Source organism: Lichenostomus cassidix, chromosome 9 (assembly GCF_008360975.1).
Source record: "Lichenostomus cassidix isolate B80296 chromosome 9, HeHo_3.0, whole genome shotgun sequence".
NCBI classification, from domain to species: domain Eukaryota; kingdom Metazoa; phylum Chordata; class Aves; order Passeriformes; family Meliphagidae; genus Lichenostomus; species Lichenostomus cassidix.
This window is the reverse complement of record NC_139490.1, coordinates 21,836,953-21,856,834: the sequence shown is the minus strand read 5'-3', so window position 1 is coordinate 21,856,834 and position 19,882 is coordinate 21,836,953. Positions and strand designations below refer to the sequence as shown.

The 19,882-nt window shown below is 42.1% G+C and overlaps 1 protein-coding gene and 1 long non-coding RNA gene across 3 annotated transcripts; one reads left to right on the top strand and one right to left on the bottom strand.

Moving 5' to 3' along the window:
• Positions 1 to 801: 801 nt before the first annotated feature.
• On the top strand, positions 802 to 4,606 carry LOC146433454 (uncharacterized). The gene is made up of 3 exons (XR_014854126.1): positions 802 to 1,128; positions 3,315 to 3,545; positions 4,419 to 4,606. It is a non-coding gene; the product is annotated as an uncharacterized LOC146433454 (long non-coding RNA).
• Positions 4,607 to 4,618: 12 nt separating this feature from the next.
• Positions 4,619 to 19,882, bottom strand: AMMECR1L (AMMECR1 like). 2 transcript variants are annotated; one of them, XM_085069791.1, is made up of 7 exons: positions 19,511 to 19,868; positions 16,947 to 17,391; positions 11,660 to 11,770; positions 11,076 to 11,190; positions 10,268 to 10,358; positions 9,220 to 9,316; positions 4,619 to 8,038 (listed from the first exon to the last, which is right to left on the bottom strand). In XM_085069791.1, the coding sequence occupies exons 2-7, from the start codon at positions 17,351 to 17,353 to the stop codon at positions 7,927 to 7,929; spliced, it is 933 nt and encodes a 310-aa protein (XP_084925917.1). In that variant the 5' UTR covers positions 17,354 to 17,391; positions 19,511 to 19,868; the 3' UTR covers positions 4,619 to 7,926. The 2 variants fall into 2 exon arrangements, 1 of the variants encoding a protein (XP_084925917.1); XR_014854125.1 differs by lacking the exon at positions 4,619 to 8,038 and having other exon boundaries at positions 9,724 to 10,358; positions 19,511 to 19,882.

Genomic DNA, 19,882 nt, shown 5'->3' with positions numbered 1-19,882 from the left:
CGAAGGGGCGGCTGCTTCTCTCCCTCTTTGAAGGGCGAGGGGCTAGTTCTACCCTGGGCACTGCTGCGGGTGAAAGAGCTCGGTTGCCACTGAGGGGAAACAGCGGGGACAGGAAGCCTTAGTATTCTCCTCACAAAATAGCTCGCAGAGGGATGTTTAAGTTCGCTTAGTATTTAGCTCCTTTTAGACACGGAGAGCAGCACGGAGAGCTGTATATGTGAACAGAGGTTAATAGCTGTGACAGACCAAGACTCTCCAAGGCCCCAACAGGAGGGCTTGGCCTTTTCTAGTAGGCAGCAAGCGACAGGATGAGAGGACACGGAATTAATCTGCGCCAGGGACGGGTTCGGTTGAACATCACAAAGAGTTTCTTCACAGAGATGGTGATTAGATGTTGGAATGAGCTGCCCAGGGAGGTGGTGGAGTCACCGCCCCCAGAGGTGTTTAAGGAAAGACTGGACATGGCACTCAGTGCCATGGGCTGGGTGATGTGCTGGTTTTTGCTCTAAGGTTGGACTCGACGATCTCAGAGGTCTTTCCCAACCTAACTGATTCTGTGATCATGAACCCAAAGTCTTACAAGGCACGAAGCAGGGCCCAAGAGCAGGAGTGTAGGGGAGCCCTGAGGGAAACAGTACTCGTCCTTCGCATGAGCAAACTCTTCTTCTGCTCTGTCCTTTAGGAAATAACCGAAGAGCTCAAAACTGCACCGGTGCCCCTCTCCAGACTGCACAGCAGCACCCATTTGTGCAGGAGCACTTGAGGGTGCTGAGGAATCAGGTGCATCTTCACACCAGTGAAGATCAGGTGGATCTTCACACCAGGCAGCTACAACCAGCTCCATTTCGCCACCAGAACATCCTCCAGCTACACAGTGAACCTCAACCTTAGGAAAACTGACTGTGCCAGAATTTCTGTCTAGCTCACTGTGATTAATAGACCTCGGTCTGTAAGGAAGGAGTATTGATATCACAAATAACACACTTCATAAGAAAGATTAATTTTCAGACTATCCAGAAACAATCCACAGACCCCTAAAAGCATAGGCAGGCTGAAAATGAAGATAGTTCTCCCAACACTGCCAGCAAAATAACCTATGGAGCAGTGTCTTCCCTAGAGAGCTCACATGTAAGTGCCTAACCAGCCTAAGACTCTTAAAGTAATCATCTTATCAGCCCTTACTATGTCATCCTGCGCCCTTAAAGAAAGACAAAAATAGACTGTTGGAGGATTTATGATGAAACTGCTCCTGTTCTCATAAACTTGTATCTGTGCCTAGGTGAATGATTTCCTGCATGCTGGGAAAAGGAATGAATTAAAAATAAACTAGAAGAATATGAAGAGATAAAATAGTATTTGTTATCTTGATAATGAGCATAGCCGGGGAACTGATGGGAAAGTAATTTGCTAAGTGGTACAAGGAGAAAGGCATTCAGGAAGATGGAATGGAAATATCTTGGGGAACATCTGGCAAATTAAACAATTTCAATTAGGCTTACAAGAAAACAAGAAAATCCATGCCAGATTGAGAAGCATTTAAAATCACTTGGAATCCTGATGGCTTCTCAAATAACCCATCAACTCAGAACGTCATGATTCTCAAAACAGTAGGTGGCTCACAGAGGTTTAAGTTATTAATTTCCCTTTTTGTTTTTCCCCAAGGATCCATTCTACTTAAGTATACAAAAACAAGATTTTATAGGTACAGTTAAAGAGGCTATCATGTAAGATTAAGTTTATTATCACTGATGTGTTTGGTTAAGGTCTCAAGAGCAAAATAAAAATGTTCCTGGATGGAAGCTACTTCCCTCTACCTTTCTTTTTTTAAAATAATTAAAAAAATAAACTTATAAACCCCACAGTAAATATTATTCAGCTTCTTCAACAAACCAAACATAGCAGAGTACCTGAACTTTTGTTATTTTTAAATTGCACTGCCTTCTTCCTCACTAATAATGACTGTTTTGGCATTTATCAACAAAATATACATAGAAAAGCAAGATTAACTCGATTAAAAGAAAGTGAATGACTATATGAATTTTCAAGCAATTTTACTGGTGACATCCTAAAATAAACTGCTTTTAAAAAAACAATACTTGGCCAAATGTAATTTATCATTAAAAAAGTCTCTAACGTTCCATATTCCAGGGCAAAAAGCTTTGATCCTTGCTGGAGACACATTACTGGGAAGCAGATTGTTAGATTATTACCTATCATGGTAATTCCTGTGTTGCCACAGTTTAAACACAGATCCTGTAACAACTAATTGCACCCACAGTGATCTTACAAAATGCTCAGCTAAATATCTCCATCTAATCAAATGTAGGAACAACTAATAACAAGGATATTCTATTATTAGCATAAACCTATTTTGTAATATGCTCTCCTAATTCATCAGCAGAAGAAATGTGATTTTCCTAGGAGTTTTTTAAGCTTTCCAACAGTAATTATATCTTTTCTGTGGAGTGCCAATGTGATAGGAGTAGATCCTTGTGAAGATAATCATCCACTGAGAGCACAATGTGCCACAGTAGCCAATATTGCACAAGACATGTGATTTTCACCTGTGTTCTTAAAGTATAACTCTTCAGGTTTAGGTTTTCACACCATTTTACCTTTATTTTTACTCCATTTAAAATCATATATCCAAAACCATAATGAATGAACATGTATGAGCAAAGTAAAGTTATATTAATATCCAGTAATAAAGTCATAGTAAGACTCTGGATGCAAAACTGCATGATCTCTTCAGTTTTTAAATACGTATATGACATACTATCAACTGGTCATATAATACACAATTTATGACAGAATTAATCTGATTATAAGAGCAGTCTAGCTGACTGTAGAAAAAGAAAAAATATGGTCCAGTAATCAGGAGAATGTCCAATTTGTAGAATTATATACTTGCCTTAAAGAACATGGTAACAATATTTTTGCTGTGTTTTGTGAGTCATCATCAAAGATATTCAAAAGTCATATTTTCCCAGACTGTGGCAAAACCATCTTAGGAACTTTCCTATCCTATTGTTCTGCACACTGTCAGTATACATATTAATTTACTGAGTTGTACAGGAAAGTGTTCTGATTTTCATTTTTATCGTGAAGATAAAAATGGCATTTCTCAATCACAGATAAAACAAGTTTCTTTTTCATGTTTAAAATAAAAATGCTTTTTCATGTTTAAAATAAAAATGCTTAAGTATTCTTCATTTGAAGTATCCTTTAGGAAGTTTCTGCTAATCTTTCTATCATTTGATTCTAGAAAGGTGAGTGCTAAATGACTAATTCATTTTGTTTCTTGTTTCAAACAGAAGCAGCAACAGAAGAAACTGTTTCCAGGAGAATTATCCTGGTTTATATTTAGCCTGGATTGACCTATTTCAGTGTGCAGTCATATGTACACCCTTCTACCTGGCCTCATCCTCCCTGAGAGCTGCTGAGAGCAGTCACAGAATGCAACATGCAGGGAAGAACCTCTGATGAAAGACACTGGACAAAGATTTTATGTCTGACTGATTGAATAGGAAACCAAAAAAAATCAAGTAAGGAAAAGCATATGACACTAAAATGTACAAATTAAGTCACTGTTTCCTTCCAACAAAGCTGAGAGAATGTACTTGATAACTCCCCATGGCACATGAGAGTGGATGGGTACGGAAATGGGTAGCTTCATAATTCACAAGGAAATTCAGCTAGAATTCACCTGGAAATCATGTTAGTCACAGCATCCACCTCACATTACCTAAGGGATTTACTTTCTAGCCTTCCTAAGTACCAGCACCTGAAAATAGGTTTTTGCTTTGTAGTTGTGCTGAGATAAATGACCTTCTCAGGCATATTTAAGTCAAAACTACCTTCCCCCTTGGTTTGGTTAGTGGGTTTTTTGGGTCTCATGACTGTTTATTGACATCCAGGGCACCCCTTCCCAAGAGCCACAAGCAGAAAATGTAGCATCTCTAGCTGTACATCTGCCATAGGTAAAGAGTTAACAACTATCTGAAAACGTATGGGACAAAAACCACGTCAGCCAGGGATACAATTCAAAACTATTCTACAAATCAGCTAATCCTGTCTGAAAGCAAACATGAAAATAGTAAGAATCTAGAAATATGGGTATTTCTTCCCTCTGAAATAAGATTTTTAGATCACCTGAAGCCTATAGCCCTAAAGTATAGACAATTTGTTCTCAGTTCATTTTAGAAGACAAAAACCCAAAGAACAAGTCTGAGTTTCAGAAAGATTTACAATACTCTGTATGTATGTGCTTTATACATTTCATCATTGTGACAACTGATAAAAAGTTATTGTCAAGCAAACATTATTTCAGGATACAAAGACACTGCTATGCCATTATTAATGAAATATATTTAATATTTGGTTTTAATTTTCCTACTATTTTCCTTGCTTTCTTCTAGTGAACCTGCTTGATTATTGATGTGTTTGCAGGCAGCTGTCATCCCACTCTGGCAACCTCCCTGGTTTTGAATATGTGGTGTAATTTACAGGTTTGCTATTCATACCTGTAATATATTGTTTGTCTTTCTAGATGAGAACAGTTTCATCTTATCCCCTATAACAGCTGTGAGAAATCATATAAAGAGGACAGTACAAATAATCTTTATCCATTATGATTTATTCTCTACAATACTTCATTAGAGGATAGAGTTCAATTATTTACACTCAGAAATTATTATATAGGTAGGAGGCAACCAAGTGTAATATAAAGAATTGGTCTGACGTTTCTGCACTGTAGGTCAAAAGAGGTCTCCTGCTTTAAGGAAATAAATTAACCAAAAACAACCCCAACAAAACAACATGTAGTTTCTGAATACAAACAGAAAACAGCACTAATGGTCAGTGAAGATTGCAGAGGTTTGTTAATGTACTATGAAAACAAATTATTCTGTGCAAAGGTTAAAATTAACTCTTAGATTTCCTTACAGATTTTTTTTTGTTTTGATAAATTGTAGATATGTGATATTTTGACCATATAACATTCCCAAACTGAAATGGCTTCAGTTGAGATTGACTGTTGAACAACATGAAAAAAAAAAATTAAGAACCTCACAGTGGAAACATTTCAACACTGACAGACTCCAGTGATCAAAGACATTCTCCTGTAGTTACTGTAAAACAAAGACATTTCATCATTGCAGTGAGATTATTTATCAGTTGTGGTTGTCATGAGAATAAGCCCTTCTAGACCAAAAGGCACTTGCTTCTAAGGATGAGTTAATTCAGATCAAACCAGGTAACAGTCGCTTTGAGGAGTAGTTCTAACCAGCTGTCCCAGCCAAACAACCATGGAATAAATCTCAGATTAATTGGCCACTGATTTTGGTTGTCTCCATCTCGAGGCAAAGTACAATTTCTTCCTAATTCACCTCTTTCATCCTTATGCATAGCTGCCATGTAATGATCTAGAAATGGGATTATTTCCTGAGACCACCTGTCCTTGTCATACATTTCTCTGAGCTGACTTAGCTATTGACACAGTTTTCAACTGATTTTATAGCTGGACCTTTATGGGACTAAAGCTGAGAGGGTCTGTTCCTTAGGCAACAGACCAGTGTTTCTGATCTGCCAGGTTCTCTTCTCACTGCAACAGGACAAGAACACAGTACATATTTAGAGGCATTTATGTTTTGTTTTATTTTAAACAGACTGAGTGGGGAAATAGAAGTGGGAGAGGGTAAGACTTCCCCAGTCCCAAACCATCTGTCCCACTTCAGGCTTAAACCAACCAAGTTACTCAATCCTAAAATTCTGTTGTTTAAAAAAATGACAACTAACCCTCCCTGCCCCACCCCTTAGTCATCCCCTAGTCAAAGAAACTGAAATCAGGAAAACACTATACACTGTTGAAGACACAGAGAACAGGGCAAACATCTGAAAAAGAAACAGTATAATTGAAAAGCCTGGCACTGTACGCCTGCATGACCAGTCTCACCTAGCGTGCTCAGGGGTGAAGTTATAGCACCATTTTTTTGCCTTTTTTTAAACCTTTTAGAAATTAAATTCTAACATAGAACACTTGAACAGTAATGAGTGTAGCCCTATGTATCATACTGTTTGACAGCTGAAAGGTGAGTGGTATGCCTGGAGCTGGCCCCACCCTCCCCCATCACTACACGGCACCTGGGAGAGTAATTACAAACTGGAGTGGTTTGTGACAAGACTCATTTATTCTCAGCAGCAGGAAGTCATGAAACAATCCTTTCATCTTCAATTGCTTTTCAACAACATCACAAGGGAAAAATGGCAATTTGTAAGAATGACCCAATAGGGAAGGAAAGCTGGGTCGATATTGCACTGTTATCCAAAGTAATCTCCCTCACATCTCTCTCCTCCAGCAGAACGTCACACCAACATGAAGCGAAACAGCACAGTTGTGCCTTGCTTCCTTAGGACCAGGAGCAGCACCCAGCAGTTCTCAGCTTTCTACCTGCCCTATTCCCTGCCATGCCACGGCATAATTTCAGGCTTCAAACACCAGCCAATTACCACACGCAAGCAGGCTCTAAAGATGTATGCAACCAAACAGCCATGACTCTGCTACACACTTCTATTTTCTTCCCCAATCATTACTGACCCTCCAGAAGCTTGGAAAACAAACCATCCAAACCCACCCCAAATTATATTCTGAAGCCCAGTCACCTCATTGTAAGAGTGTCATAATCTAGAGTTTATGACATCGATCTGCAGAATAACAACGGGTAACTTCCTTTTAGAAAAGAGGATTCCTTGTGATCATCAGCCACGGGAGAAGAAATACAGAATGCACCTGAGTTTCATGCAGTTTGGGTAATACAGATTTCCCCACTCACTGCCTGGATGTGGCAATGACTAAGCTGAGTAAGATAAATCTTACCAGTGAAACTACACAGCTCTATTCCATAGGCCTGCTATAAACTGGAACACTCACAGCCCCTAAGATCAGTAGTCATACCGGAGAAAGTGGCTGTTCTATCAAAAGGAAGGTCCCCAAGACTATTAGCTTAAATTAAACAAATTTCAGTCACTGGTCTCACTTGTATGACTACAGTCACTGCTCTGCAAACCCCTCCCCAGCCCTAATCCTATCTCTTACAAATATTTGGAAACAAAACTTGGTCATAACAAAGACTGTCCAGGGACACTCAAGTATCTTTTCCTCTGTGTACACAGCATGTACCATGCTGCTCTCTTACAGGCAAAACAGCATTTTATTTCGTATCAGGCTTCATTACCAAGGTCTGTCTGAAAACCCAGAAAACTGTAAACCACAAGGATTTCTAAAGAATCCAACCTACCAAGGATCTGAGCCTGAAAGCCTTCAAGGGTTTATTTAAATAATGGATTAATTTTTCACATGTTTTCTGTCCATGAGGATGGGGTGCTATCCAGGTGTTCAACTCTCCCCAATATCATGATGTCCACCTGTGATGCATGGGGACTGCAACCAGCTCTCGGTACACAACAGATACCAGAGGTTAAAAAAAATTAAAAATAACCTAAAAAATGTTTTGTTGGACTCCGTTGCCCAGGCTGCCAGGGGAATGCTCCTACTTGATCTGGGGGGCTTCCACAGCAAACAACTCAAGTTTCCAGAGTGTCAGTAACACCCAGGAACAGATCAGTCCGAAGCAGCACTTTCACTCCTAGAGGTCTTCTGCACCTCACGACAGTTCGTAGGCATGGAGCCCCAATCCAACTGAACCCCCGCTGGGAGGGAAGGCTGAGATAAGGCTTGGGCCCCTGAAGTCCTGTCACGCTCTCATCCTCCCCCCAGGTCAGTGGGAAGGCAGACTTGGCAACGGAAGCTAGCATCATAAAATGGTGCAGTAATAGAAGTAACTGGACCAGGAAGAGGAGGCGTCTGCCCCAATGATGTCATAGCCGTTGGCAGCAACTGGGGAGTGGGACTGGTCATGCAGCCGTGTGTCAGGAGTAATGATTGTAGAGGGGGGGGGCATGAAGAGTGCCATTCTGGAAACAATGCTGGCGGGAGGCCATGTACTCTGCATAACTGATTGTCACCTTCTCACTGCGGTACCTAGGGAACAGCGTCAGAAAAAGAATGTCAACACGTTGTGCAATATGGAGGGACTGGACATCAAAATATTCATCCCACATCCCCTTCTAGCTCACAGTCAATGATGACCAAGAGGAACCCACTAGAACGAATAACCTATCTGAGCTTGAATTAGCTCCAGTGTCCCAAAAGATGAGCCATAATCAGGGTGATCATAATTAAAGGGATGCCTGAAGTAGCACATAGGAAATAAATGATCGATTTGCACTCTTTGAAAACAAGCATTGCATACATGCAATAGACAAAAATAGCAAAAAAATTTGCTGGAAGAAGATTCAACTACAGTGACTAAACAATGAATATTTCACTATTGTTTACTTTTGTGGTTATCTCCACATTTGAAAAGGTAGAGAAAAAAATTGAGAGACGGGTAAAGAGAGGTTTATTGTAACACATAAATGACTTAGTCCATGTTGTATAATCACAGTTCATAAAATGTGAAGTTCCTTTGCAGAGACTGGAGTTTTCCAAGTTCTTCTAAAGCATGCTAAACAACTGGCAGCTACAAAGTGGTTGTGAGTTGCACTAAGACCACATTACATCAGATTTTAATGAAGAACTTCATTCTGTCATCTCCTGTTAAAGAAAACCCTGCACACCCACCTCATTTCTCTAGAGGTAAAGAATGACCTGGTAAATTAGTGTTCTATACAAAACCAGAAAGTCCCAATTTTTACTGACATTAAGGGGGCAGAAACCAGTATGACAGCTGGGGGTATAAAAAAGCAACAAATTTTGAAAACCAGCCAAATTTGAGTGTGGTTTGGTTTTAAGACAGCTGTCACCTACAAATAGCTACAGCATTCACAAATCAGCACTCTGAGAAAAGGAAGTTCATTGAAAAGATACCCCAAAAATCAATCTTTTAACTTTCAAAGGTTCTGCTTCTGATCTTTCACACAGAGAGTAACACTAAAACCTGTGACACTTGGAAAAATGCCAACTTTGATTCTGCATGGACCAATCATATTGGGCTTAATTCCACGTGCATTATATGCCTACCACATGGCATTTGTGATTTGGTCTTTCACACTTCATCTCCTCTGGAAGAGGCATAAAAACTCACATCAAGCACACATATTTTAAATCACCCAGAAAACTTTACAAGGTAAAATTAAAAGACAACAAATACATCTACTTACCTGGTAAGTTTTATTGTTTTCCTAAAATCATTGGTAATGGGAGCCTTAAAGCCACCTTTCCTGAGTAAGGAGTCTATGGTCTGGATCTGATCCCAGTCTATTCAAAAATAGAAACAAGGCAAATTTTTCAATATAAGAAAATGTTTCAAAAACATATGAGATGCATTAAAAGCCCTCTAGAAAAGCAAACAACTAAACAGGAAACTCTGAGCTTTAGAAATCCTAGTTGAACTGGACATACATGGCCTGATGCATGCACACTATCTGCACATGCCAAGCCCTTTAAACTCATATTGGAGCTGGTCTATGAAATAGAAATTCCATCTTCCATTCCATGTCTTCTTATAAAGGTCTGTGCCTTGCAGGGACCCTGAATTTTTTCATCACGTGCCACTTAGCTCCCTCAAAAAGAATATGTAGCTCTTTAAATAGACAAATTGGGATTGATGCTCTAGTGATAGCACAGTGCACTGCTATGTGAGAGATCAGAGTTAAAATTCCTACCTTAGTCTTTTGCCCCAGAGCCAGGAGGATGCGACCACTCCACTCTGCTAGGTGGAGGAAAGGAGGCAGTATTTTGAGCAGTTACCGTGGTGATCACTACTCTATTTGAGTGGGAAGTGTGCTCCAGAGGGGCTGTGTTTCCAGCCCTCCCCTGGAGAATGCTACTTTAGCAAGAATAAGGAGGAAAGTGACTCTCCTGTTGGTGCTGTGCAGCGTGCAGTTATCCTAGTTGGTGGGAGAAACATAGAGGAAAGATGCAATGCTGAATGAGGCTGGAAGATCCATACTTCGAGATCCTCTATTTCTTTAGCCCTAAAACATTCTGACACTAAGATACAGCTGTGCAAAGATATGGGATGAGAAAAAGGCCAGATGAAAACTCAGCAGCAACTGTATCTGGTGTCAGGTGTCAACATTAAGCCTGGTGGTTCCATGGCACCAGTATAAGGACAGCATTGTGTTCCAAGCCCCAAATCCATAGATTTAAGTTACCCAGTTCTCTGACACAATATGTTGCCATGTTTGGCTGCCATCTCAAACCCACCTTGTTCCTTAGCAACCTCAGGTAAATACGTGGCTGTGCGTTTGACACCTTTCTCATTGATGAACTCTATTCTGATCCCATGGATTCCAACCTATAGATGGAAATGAATAGCCAAATAAGAGGTGTTTGCTAGCACTGAGCCCATGACTGAGTTGTCATTCCCACAACACTGTGTAGCTCTCTCTCTGGACAGTTTGGCTTTTGCCTGGATAAGGTCATTCTCTTCCCCACTCTCTGTTCTTGCCTGGCAGGTCTCACAAGGAGCTGTCTTAGCCACCCTTCCCAGACAAGCCTCATCAGTGTTCCTGCCACTTCTCCTGAGGTAAGTCTTGTCAGTTTTCCATCTCTTGTGTCAGGCAAGAGAGACAAAATCTCTGCACACAAGAATCATGCCTAAAATTACCCAACTATAAAGTCCATATTTACTCCTTGAACAAAATACATGTCCACGTACAAGGTCCAAAAAACCATTCATACCTTTGGTCTTAACTACTTTTTATTTCCAGTTTCCATTCACACCATCAAAATACTTCCCAGATTTTTATACATGTATTTACACCCATCTCCTATTGGGCCAAATCCACCAACTACTTTCATGTTTCTTTTATTCCCATTCAGATCCCCCCACAACCAAAAGCATACTGCTAGGCCATCCTCTTCCTCCCTTCTGGTTTTCCAGCCCCATTTCTTCTACTCCCAGTCTCATCCCCATACACCCCTGTAATGAAGGAGATACATCACCATGTACTAACCCGAACCCGAATGGAACGAGAGAGTGATGCAGAGTTCCAAATGCACCTGTTCTCACCTCCCAGTCCAGGTAGTCACTGGCATCCTCAAAGTTAGTGAGGAGGGAGACAGAGCAGAAGAGTTTGGGCAGCTCCTCGCGGGTCAGGGGGGGAAATCGGCTGTCCTTAAGTGCACTAAAGGGAAGAGAAGATATATCGCCCAATACAAGCACCAAATTAAAGTGTCAGATGCTCAATTACTCCCTTTTTGATTATGCCTGCATGAAACATGTTTCTCTGCTGCTGCAGAGAAAGTGATTTGCATCCCTCCCTAATCTAATGAATTGTAATACCAGTGCAAGCTTCCTGATGCTGTCCAATACCTACTGCAGTCGGAGAGAAATTACATGCTACAGATGTCAAAATTGCTTGTATGCAAGACAGATTTGACACAAGCCTTAAAATGCCAACTGCAACTCACCTTTTGCAAAGCTGTACCACTAAATCCTGATATATCACCTCGCTATAACTATCACACACTCACATTTATTTCATTGCGAAGCATACTACATTGAACTATGTCAATCCAACATCGTCACCTTGAATTCTTACAGACCTTCAGTAAATGAACTAATTTCATATTTATTTCATTTGGGGCAGTTACCTGGTTAATGTATATTCCCTGAGTCCTGAGTGAAGATTCATGGCTGAAAAGGTCCCGATGCAGCCACGAAGCCGCTTGTCTCGCCCCGTCTTCCACGTCACAAAGAGCGGACTGAAAAGGCAAGAAAAAAGAAACCTTCCAGCCTCTACAGGTATTTGGTTCCTAAGGGAAGACAACCAAGGTGTAAAAGAGCCACACATGCCTTTGCTTTCTCTTCCTCCAGTAAACCCCAGCAGGCAGGTCTACTCACCTCCTATCTGGCAGTAACAAAACTTCATGCCCACACCCTGCCACATGCAAACCCCAACACTTTCCTCCATGTTTTCAGCATACTTCCTCCTCTCCAGCAGTACTCTTCAAGTCCTCTATGGACACCCTTCTGGCCAGACTCTGTGCTGTCTTTTAATGATTGATATGGTTAATTGATCCCACTGATTGTCTTGTCAGTATTTGCCTCACTTTGTAGCATACACTAGTTTACAGCATAGATCATATAAAAATTAATACCGATGAAGCAAATAAGTTTAGTTCCTTATACTACCATTTCTACAGATCAGATTTGCAAGAAAAGCTCTTTTGCTTTCATGAAGAGAAATCCAGATTATTTTTTCTCCCTGTTATTTCCACAAGGATCTGATTTCTGGGTCGATCACTAAGGCTCAAGCAGTTAATGTCCATATCTTTTGCTTACCTTACATTTGATTTATATTTACACATATTCTCTCCTGTTGAACACATATCTAAAACACTTGTTGATCCTACTCAAACATCATCTGGATTCCCACTTTCCTGTCTACCATCATGGATTTACAGGCATGACAGCAGATTCTCAAACTCAGCAGGTTAATTTCAAGCTCTTAAACTAGAATTCATTACTTGGCCTTAAAGAATAGCAAGTTCAGAATAACAGAGCTCTATGAAGAGATAAACAGGGAAAAATGACTGTGAACATTGAATAAAAAAAATTAACTTCTACAGAAATGAGTGAAACTGCATAGAGCTGTAGAGACAAATACTAAAAGGACAGTGGTGGTTGCAGTTCAATGAGAATGTCTGAACATCTGCAAAATTCTTTAAGGCAACTGATAGTGCTGATCTAATTATAAAAACAGGATAAGTGATTCTGTGACTTGTTCAGAGTACAGAATACTGAATACAAGACTATGGGTTCCTATTGAACTTTAAGTAATATGATAGAATATGATTTTTTGAGATTAAAAAAACATTGACAGGAGTTTTGAACCATCAAGACTGATTTGACAACATAGCTCAGACACTTACTTTCCTCAAACACCTGAAGCTCTTGTAAGCAATGTACCTCTGCAGCAAACATTACAAAAAATAAGATACTCTGTTCAGAGAACAAAACCAGTATGGGGTGTGGATGATTTCTCAAACACAGCCACAGAACTTCTTATGTATAAGTAGTGAGAACATAATATGAACTGTAGTAATCAATCAATGCCCAGTGATGTTCCTCAGAGCAACAATGGAATTAAAAAACCATCACAGCATAAATCCATCATTTAGGATCTAATTACCAGCTGCAACCAATGGCATTAAGTACTACCCAAAAGAGCAATTAGCCCTTGAGTGATAATTGTGAAGGACTTTGCCCACAGAGGAAGTGGAAACATCCTTCCACACCCAACAACAACCTTCTGGTTGGCTTGACCAAGACAGGGGATTTCCTGTTCTAGTTTTCCAATAACACTTCAAGGCACTTGCAGAATATCATTCCTCTACATTTTCATCTACCTAACATATGTTGAAAGAGCAAGCAGAAAAAGAGTGTAAGAAAATACATTGGAAAACTCAAAAAATCAAACAAATATAAAACCTAAACTTACACAGGAGATCTCTGAGAAACACTACTGTCACAAGGTCAGTGGAAATTTACCTTAATCTAATAAAAACTTTGAAAGTACTGCTCAGTCCATGTGACACTCACCTCAAACAGAAAAGGCAAGGGATAACATAAAAATCATCACTCACAAAACAAAAATCTAAGTAAATTCCCCTTCAATTCAAATTGCAGGTTCACATTTTCAATTTACCTCTTTCCCCTTCCAAAGGGAAAAAATCCCACAACCCATCTTTCCACTGAGCTGCAACACAGCTTTATGCATCTATAATAGAAGAGATATTATCAGATGGGAGAGGATAATTGCATTCAGAAGGCTGTATATTTTAAAATACCTTAAAGCACATTTAAAACCATTTTTCATTGTGGTCAGAACAACTGAGGCATAAGAAGAGAGATGATTCTATACGCATAGATAAAATTTCACTATTTTCACTGCAGAGAAGATGATGTTTCTGTCTCTGAAGAATAAATGCACTCAGCAAATTGCAGGTGCAGCTGACAATAAGCCCATTGTTCCAGAGCCCCTCCTTGAAAAGTGTTATTTCCCAGATGTACTGAGAAAAGTAACAACAATCTTTTGTCCATGTTCACCCAAGAGCATTTACTGGAACTTTGCAGCCATATCCTCGGTGGATTATGTCAACTGTTTCTTCCCCAGCCACAACATCCCACTTATATGTGTTTGATGAGGGTTTTTAGGCTGAGAGAGGAATTTCAGCAACTATAAATTAGCTTCATCAATTCCAACTACAAAGGGAATTTTAAAGTAGAAAAATACAGTTTTTTCAAATCAGGGTTTAGCTAGGGAAAAACCTGTTACAGAACAGGTTTTATGGTGCAAGTATCTTGTTATTTTTCTAGCATGGCAACTAGAAACTTCAACAGTATAGTTTTAGCACCAGTTTGTAATATCTACTATTAAAAAATCAGACTGAAGTACAAAAGTGGAAAAAGTAACCAATTAACAACTTGCCTAGGTTCCAAATTGTAATTACTTGCAGTAACTTGAATAGTAAAGGGAGTATTTTCTTCCTTTACCATGTTAATTCAGACATAACTACAAGTCTTGCAATGCCACCACCTCTCTACTGATGTGTGAACATCACTGCTAACACTGGAATAAGGGAACCTTACTTCACAGGTATCTACCAGTTCCGTAATTCCCATCAAGAGCATTGTCCATATGCATATCCCCTCAAGCTGGCAACAGAAATTCATGGTGGTTTTCAACTCATAACCCTGTAACTTTCATGTCACTACACTGTTTATGCCAAATCCTGACCTTCACACCTACTTTTATCTTTAAGGATCAGCACCAGTTTAAAAATCTGTTATACAGAACAGGCTGTACCTCTTTCTATTCCATCAACAGTCTCTTCTCTGTCTGTCCAGAGAGACTTCTGGTATAAACCTTTGTTTAGTCCAAAGAACTCTGACATTACTTATGTCACAAAAGGCCCCAATGCAAATGATTTCTGTATTTTCACTTTGCTTACTCTTGTATTTGATAACATTTGGCTTGAAGTTCATTACATGACTGTCTCAAGCGGGACAATTCATCTTTGTGTGCTGCTCTCCGAGAGAGCAAACCCCATGCTTTTCCCTGGGGTACATCCAATTATTTCCTGGAAACAACAGCATAAATGCTGAAACACAAGGAAATCCAGGTAAGCATTTGCCCACAGGGGAAGAGAAGGGAAGGGCTGGTTATGCTTTTTTTGTGCGCTGATCTAAAAGACTCATAATTACGAGCACAGAAATGAACAATTTTTAACTTTTCAAATCTGGGTATAAAATTCAACCAGATGCTATTCCCCAAAGGACATCCTTTTTGAAAACTGTCAACAGAAAAAAGCAACAGAAACCAGCCAGAAATCTCCTCTGACACCGAAAGAATGCAGCTGTATAAAACCATCTCTCTTACTGGCTTAAAGGAACAACAGCAAAAAACCCTTTGCATTTCAAGTGACAAAATAATAAACACACTAACATAAAATGTCCTCAAGGGAGCCTACTTAGCATAGGTATGAACACCAGAAATGTTTCAGCCTGGGGAGTCCCTGGAACTATTTGATATCCTAGTCCAGAGCATTTCTCTATCCATTTATATTTACAGTACTAAACAGCTTACTCTGCAGCAGCATTCAGAACATGTATCCATAATCCAGCTTGAATAATAACTGCATGGAAGCACAACCTACATCCACCCTGACAGCAGTAAGGTGGGCAGACACTGAATACACAGAGAAAGTCCTTGACCTGTTTAAGCCATTGTTCCTTACATCAATTTAAAATTCATTAGCTAAAATTAAGGATGTCAGCAACTTTTTATTTTCTCTGTTGTTCTGGAGGAGGCCCCTGGAGGAGTGTCAGAAGGTCCATCTGTCATTGATCTTGCCCATATAATTCTTTCAACAAACATTTTAACAACATTAACATTTCCACACCCACACAGTCAACCTTCAGATAAACACTAGTTAAATCTCACCAAAGCAAAACAGCTTAATAAATCCTTCTCCTCACTTCTGCTTATACACATCTCCTTCTAACCTTGATATCGTCCTTGGAAGTTAAGTCTCTTGGCAGTGCTGGGTTCACGGTTGGACTCAAATGTTTTTCCAACCTAAATGACTCTATGATTTCTCCCCACATTGCCCAACTAGTACTATCTCCCTGGTTAATGTATATTCTAACATATCTTCTATAACTGGAAATTTTTAGACTCCTCTCCCTGCTAAACCCATTAACTTGGGCAGCTGAAGACTCCTGTGAGGGTCCTTGTCCAATCCTCAGCAGCCCAGCATTTGTTCCAGGATGAGCTGGAAACTTGTGTCAACTTCTTAATTTATTCCCTTTCCATTTGCTTTGCAGAAGTAAGTCTCTTCCCTTCTCCCTTCTCCAAGTCAGTGTCTCACATTACAAGCTGCAGCTTCTTCAAATTAATGATGTTATTTAACTGTTCTTTTAGTACAATTTTATAGGTGGCACTGCTCAGTTAATTTTTGCAGAGGAAGCTGCTTACAAAGAAGGGGGCAAACTTTACCAGAACATTACCATGAAGTGGGTTTGCACTCCTCCACAAAGAACACAATGCCTCATGGAACATACCAGACTGTGAGCAGAAGAAACACCACACCTCTTCATACTTGGCCTAGCTCTCTGTAGAGCTAAGCATGTCCTCTCTCAAAGGCCTCTCTTTAAAGCTCACTCACCTCCACCACCAAACAATACTTTTAATCTTTTGTGCACTTACAGTGCATCATTTTGTTTCCAGCAGACAAAGTAAGCAGCAAAATACACCCCTTCCTCCCTGCACACCACTTTTCCCACTTCCCAGAGGAAACCCTTCACCCGTCCCCAACCAAACCACAGCTCTAGAAGCTGTTTCCCAGCTTTCCTCCCACATAAGGATGTACTCACTAGGGGTCATTGGTAAATCGAGGAAGCCGTGGCTGAGGGAACCCGTAGAGATGACAGTAGAGTACATCAAAGCAGTAGCAGCACATCTCTGCTGTCACCACCAGGTTCTTGGTGCTGTTGGCAGTTCCATTGGGCCGAGTAAGTGGGCTCAGAGCTCCTGAAGTGGGATTCATTCGAGTAATTGGGGAATTTCCTGGGCCCAAAGTCAAGTCAGATACGTTCTCCCTTCCATTATTTCCATCTGTATGCTGGTGGTTCTGAAGAGGACCTGAACTGGAGCTTGGTACAGTTGTGGTCTGATTCCCATGACTGTGCGTTCCACTCCCAGACAATTTGGGCTTCTTCACCCCACAACAGCCAGCTGCCAGCTTGGGCTCAAGTGGAGGAACACAGCGTCTTTTTCCCATCCTGCTTCAAAACTCACTGCCTGGAGCACTGCAGAACCCTGGCATGGAGGGGTGAGGGGGGGGAAAGTATTACACAAAGAGTTACAGGTGAAAAACCAACAGCTGCTTCCTCGCTTCTGCTACAAACAGAGAAAGCAAACCCTCCAAACATGTGACCAAGTACAGCACTAAAGCCCGTTCAGTAGAATGGGTGTTTTCACACATAAACTGGAAGAGTATGGACACAACATGCATGCAATCACACTTCTCAAGTTATTGATGAGGTGTACTGAACACTTTAATAGGTGGCTCATCACAAAAAACCCATAACCAGACATCCCATTAAAAGAAGAAAAGTGGGCGAAAACAGAAGAAACAAAAAGACTTGGGACTACAGATACACCCCATCCACTACTTTTCCTGCTCACCCATTCCTCCTCAGTCAATGCCTGCACCAGTGGCAAACAAGCTGCTGACAAACCACCAGTGCATGTGCATTTCCCTTCCCTTCCCTTCCCTGCTCCCAACAGAAGAACGACAGCAGCCCAGAATGACACCTTTGGGTTGGACTCCCAGGGGTGTTGCCCTTGATTTAGCACTGGCAAGATCAAAGAGAAGCTAAAAGCACTGAAACCACCATCTTATAAACGGCAGACTATTTTCCAGAGTACATGAACTGGAATCTGCATTTAGTTTCTAGGACTGGCTGAAGTAATACAGCTCCCAAGTAAACATGCAGGACGTACAGGCAAGACGTGCAGGAGAGGAAGAGCTGAAGCCAGCACGTTCTGAACAGAGGAAAGTGATAATGGCAGGAAACAGGTATGGTGTAAAAAACCCCAACAACCCAGAACACTGTTTTGCTTGCAAAGAAGAGAGTATTAGCTCATGCATCACAAGAAGGGGCAGAACAAATACAGGGAGGAAAGGCTGTGCAGACAAAGACAAACAAACACGGTAAGCAAGGATTACAGGTCAATGATAGGAACGTAAACACCAACATCACCATGAGATCTGAATGCACCAAGGGAGGGAAAACCAGTTCCCCATCTGTCAAATGGGGCAGAAAGCACAGGCACATGAGTCACGGAGAACACCGTGGGGGACTGAAGTCACACTCAGCTCTCGTGAGTACCAGGGTACTACTGTGACCACCAGAGCAGCCCTCCAACCCTCCCAAGCTGAGAGCACAAACACAATACTGGGGGCAAAGGATGACATGCACTGGAATCCAGGTTGTGCCAACTCACACCCTTCTCTGCACGTGCAAACAGTGAAAACTTTATTCATTAAGTTTCATCAGTCATAGCAGGAGTTCCAGGATTCTGAACTGAACCAGAACTGGTGTAAGTGGTGTTCAGAGATGCACCTCTCAACCCAAACCACGCATGCCTGCAGTGCTTGCTCTGCTTAGGAATCCTCAACTTAAGGTTCTAGAAAGACCATAAGGAACAATTTATAAGACCTAAGGAAAATTATAATTATTCCTTTGATCTTTACTTTTGCAATAATAATAAGATTAGAAAAAAAAAGGAAAAAAGAAAAGAAAAAAAAAGAAAAAAGAAACCAAGCCAGGCAAAAGAAAAGAATAACTTTGACAAAGTGACCATGGAAATTCTTCACTGCCTATTAAAAGTAACCTGCTCTGGCTCTATAAGGGTGCTGGGATACAGGAGCCTTATGAACCTTCCCCAATTACCACTGACGGCTCAGCCGCATTGGGGAGGATAAATCATTATTTATTTATTTGGAAGCACAACACTTGATTCAAGATCGGAGACGTGGCAGAGGCAGGGGGGAGCTACCCTCTCCTCTCCCCTCCTCTGCAGCAGGGGCCTAACAAAGGCGGCCGCACCGTCGGCCGCTCGGCTCCAGCCCCGCTTCCCGGGAGAGCCCCGCGGGCGGGCGGGGGACACAGCGGGGCACCGCTGCGGCGGGACGAGCCCCGGGCTGCCGCACACAAACTTTGCGGGGTGTCCGGGGGGTGCCGCGGCCCCGCCGGGTCCAGCCGGGGATACCCCGGAACCCCGTGCCCCCAGCCCGACCCCCGGGCAGCACCGGGGCCGCCAGGGGGCGCCGCGGAGCGGGACCCCCTGCGGCCTCTCCCCGCCCGGGGCGGCCGGCCGGCCGGCTGTGCCCCTGCTCCGCTGCCTCCCTCACACCCCGGGGGTCACCCACCTCCTGCACCCGTCCCGGCTTCTCCTTCGCCTCAGCCCCGCCGCCGCCGCTGCTGCCCCGCAGCCTTCTGCCGCCTCATGGGGCCATGGGCCTGGGCGAGGCTCCCCGGAGAAGCGGGCCCGGCGGGCGGGGGAGCGGGCAGGGCCCGCCGCGGCCGGGGCTTCCCGGGGCGGCCGGAGGACCGGAGCGAGGCCGCGGGCAGGTCCGCCGCTATCCCGACAGCCTCGTCCTCCTCCTCCCCTTCCTCCTCCTCCTCCTCCTCCCTCCCGGCCGTGAGGTAATGAGGGACGAACACTCATAGTCCGCCAGCCTCCCGGCGGCGCCAGCACAACCAAGGCCCCTGGGCGGGCGCTCTGCCCCATGCGGGGACCA

Bases quoted from the DNA above. Each gene is read 5' to 3' on its own strand.
- AMMECR1L (XM_085069791.1), bottom strand. From the start codon at position 17,353: ATGGGAAAAAGACGCTGTGTTCCTCCACTTGAGCCCAAGCTGGCAGCT. The intron at 10,359-11,075 runs GTGAGAACAGGT...TTCCATCTATAG, and splicing joins GTGACTACCTGGACTGGGAG to GTTGGAATCCATGGGATCAG. The intron at 8,039-9,219 runs GTAAGTAGATGT...GCTGTTCCCTAG, and splicing joins AAAACAATAAAACTTACCAG to GTACCGCAGTGAGAAGGTGA.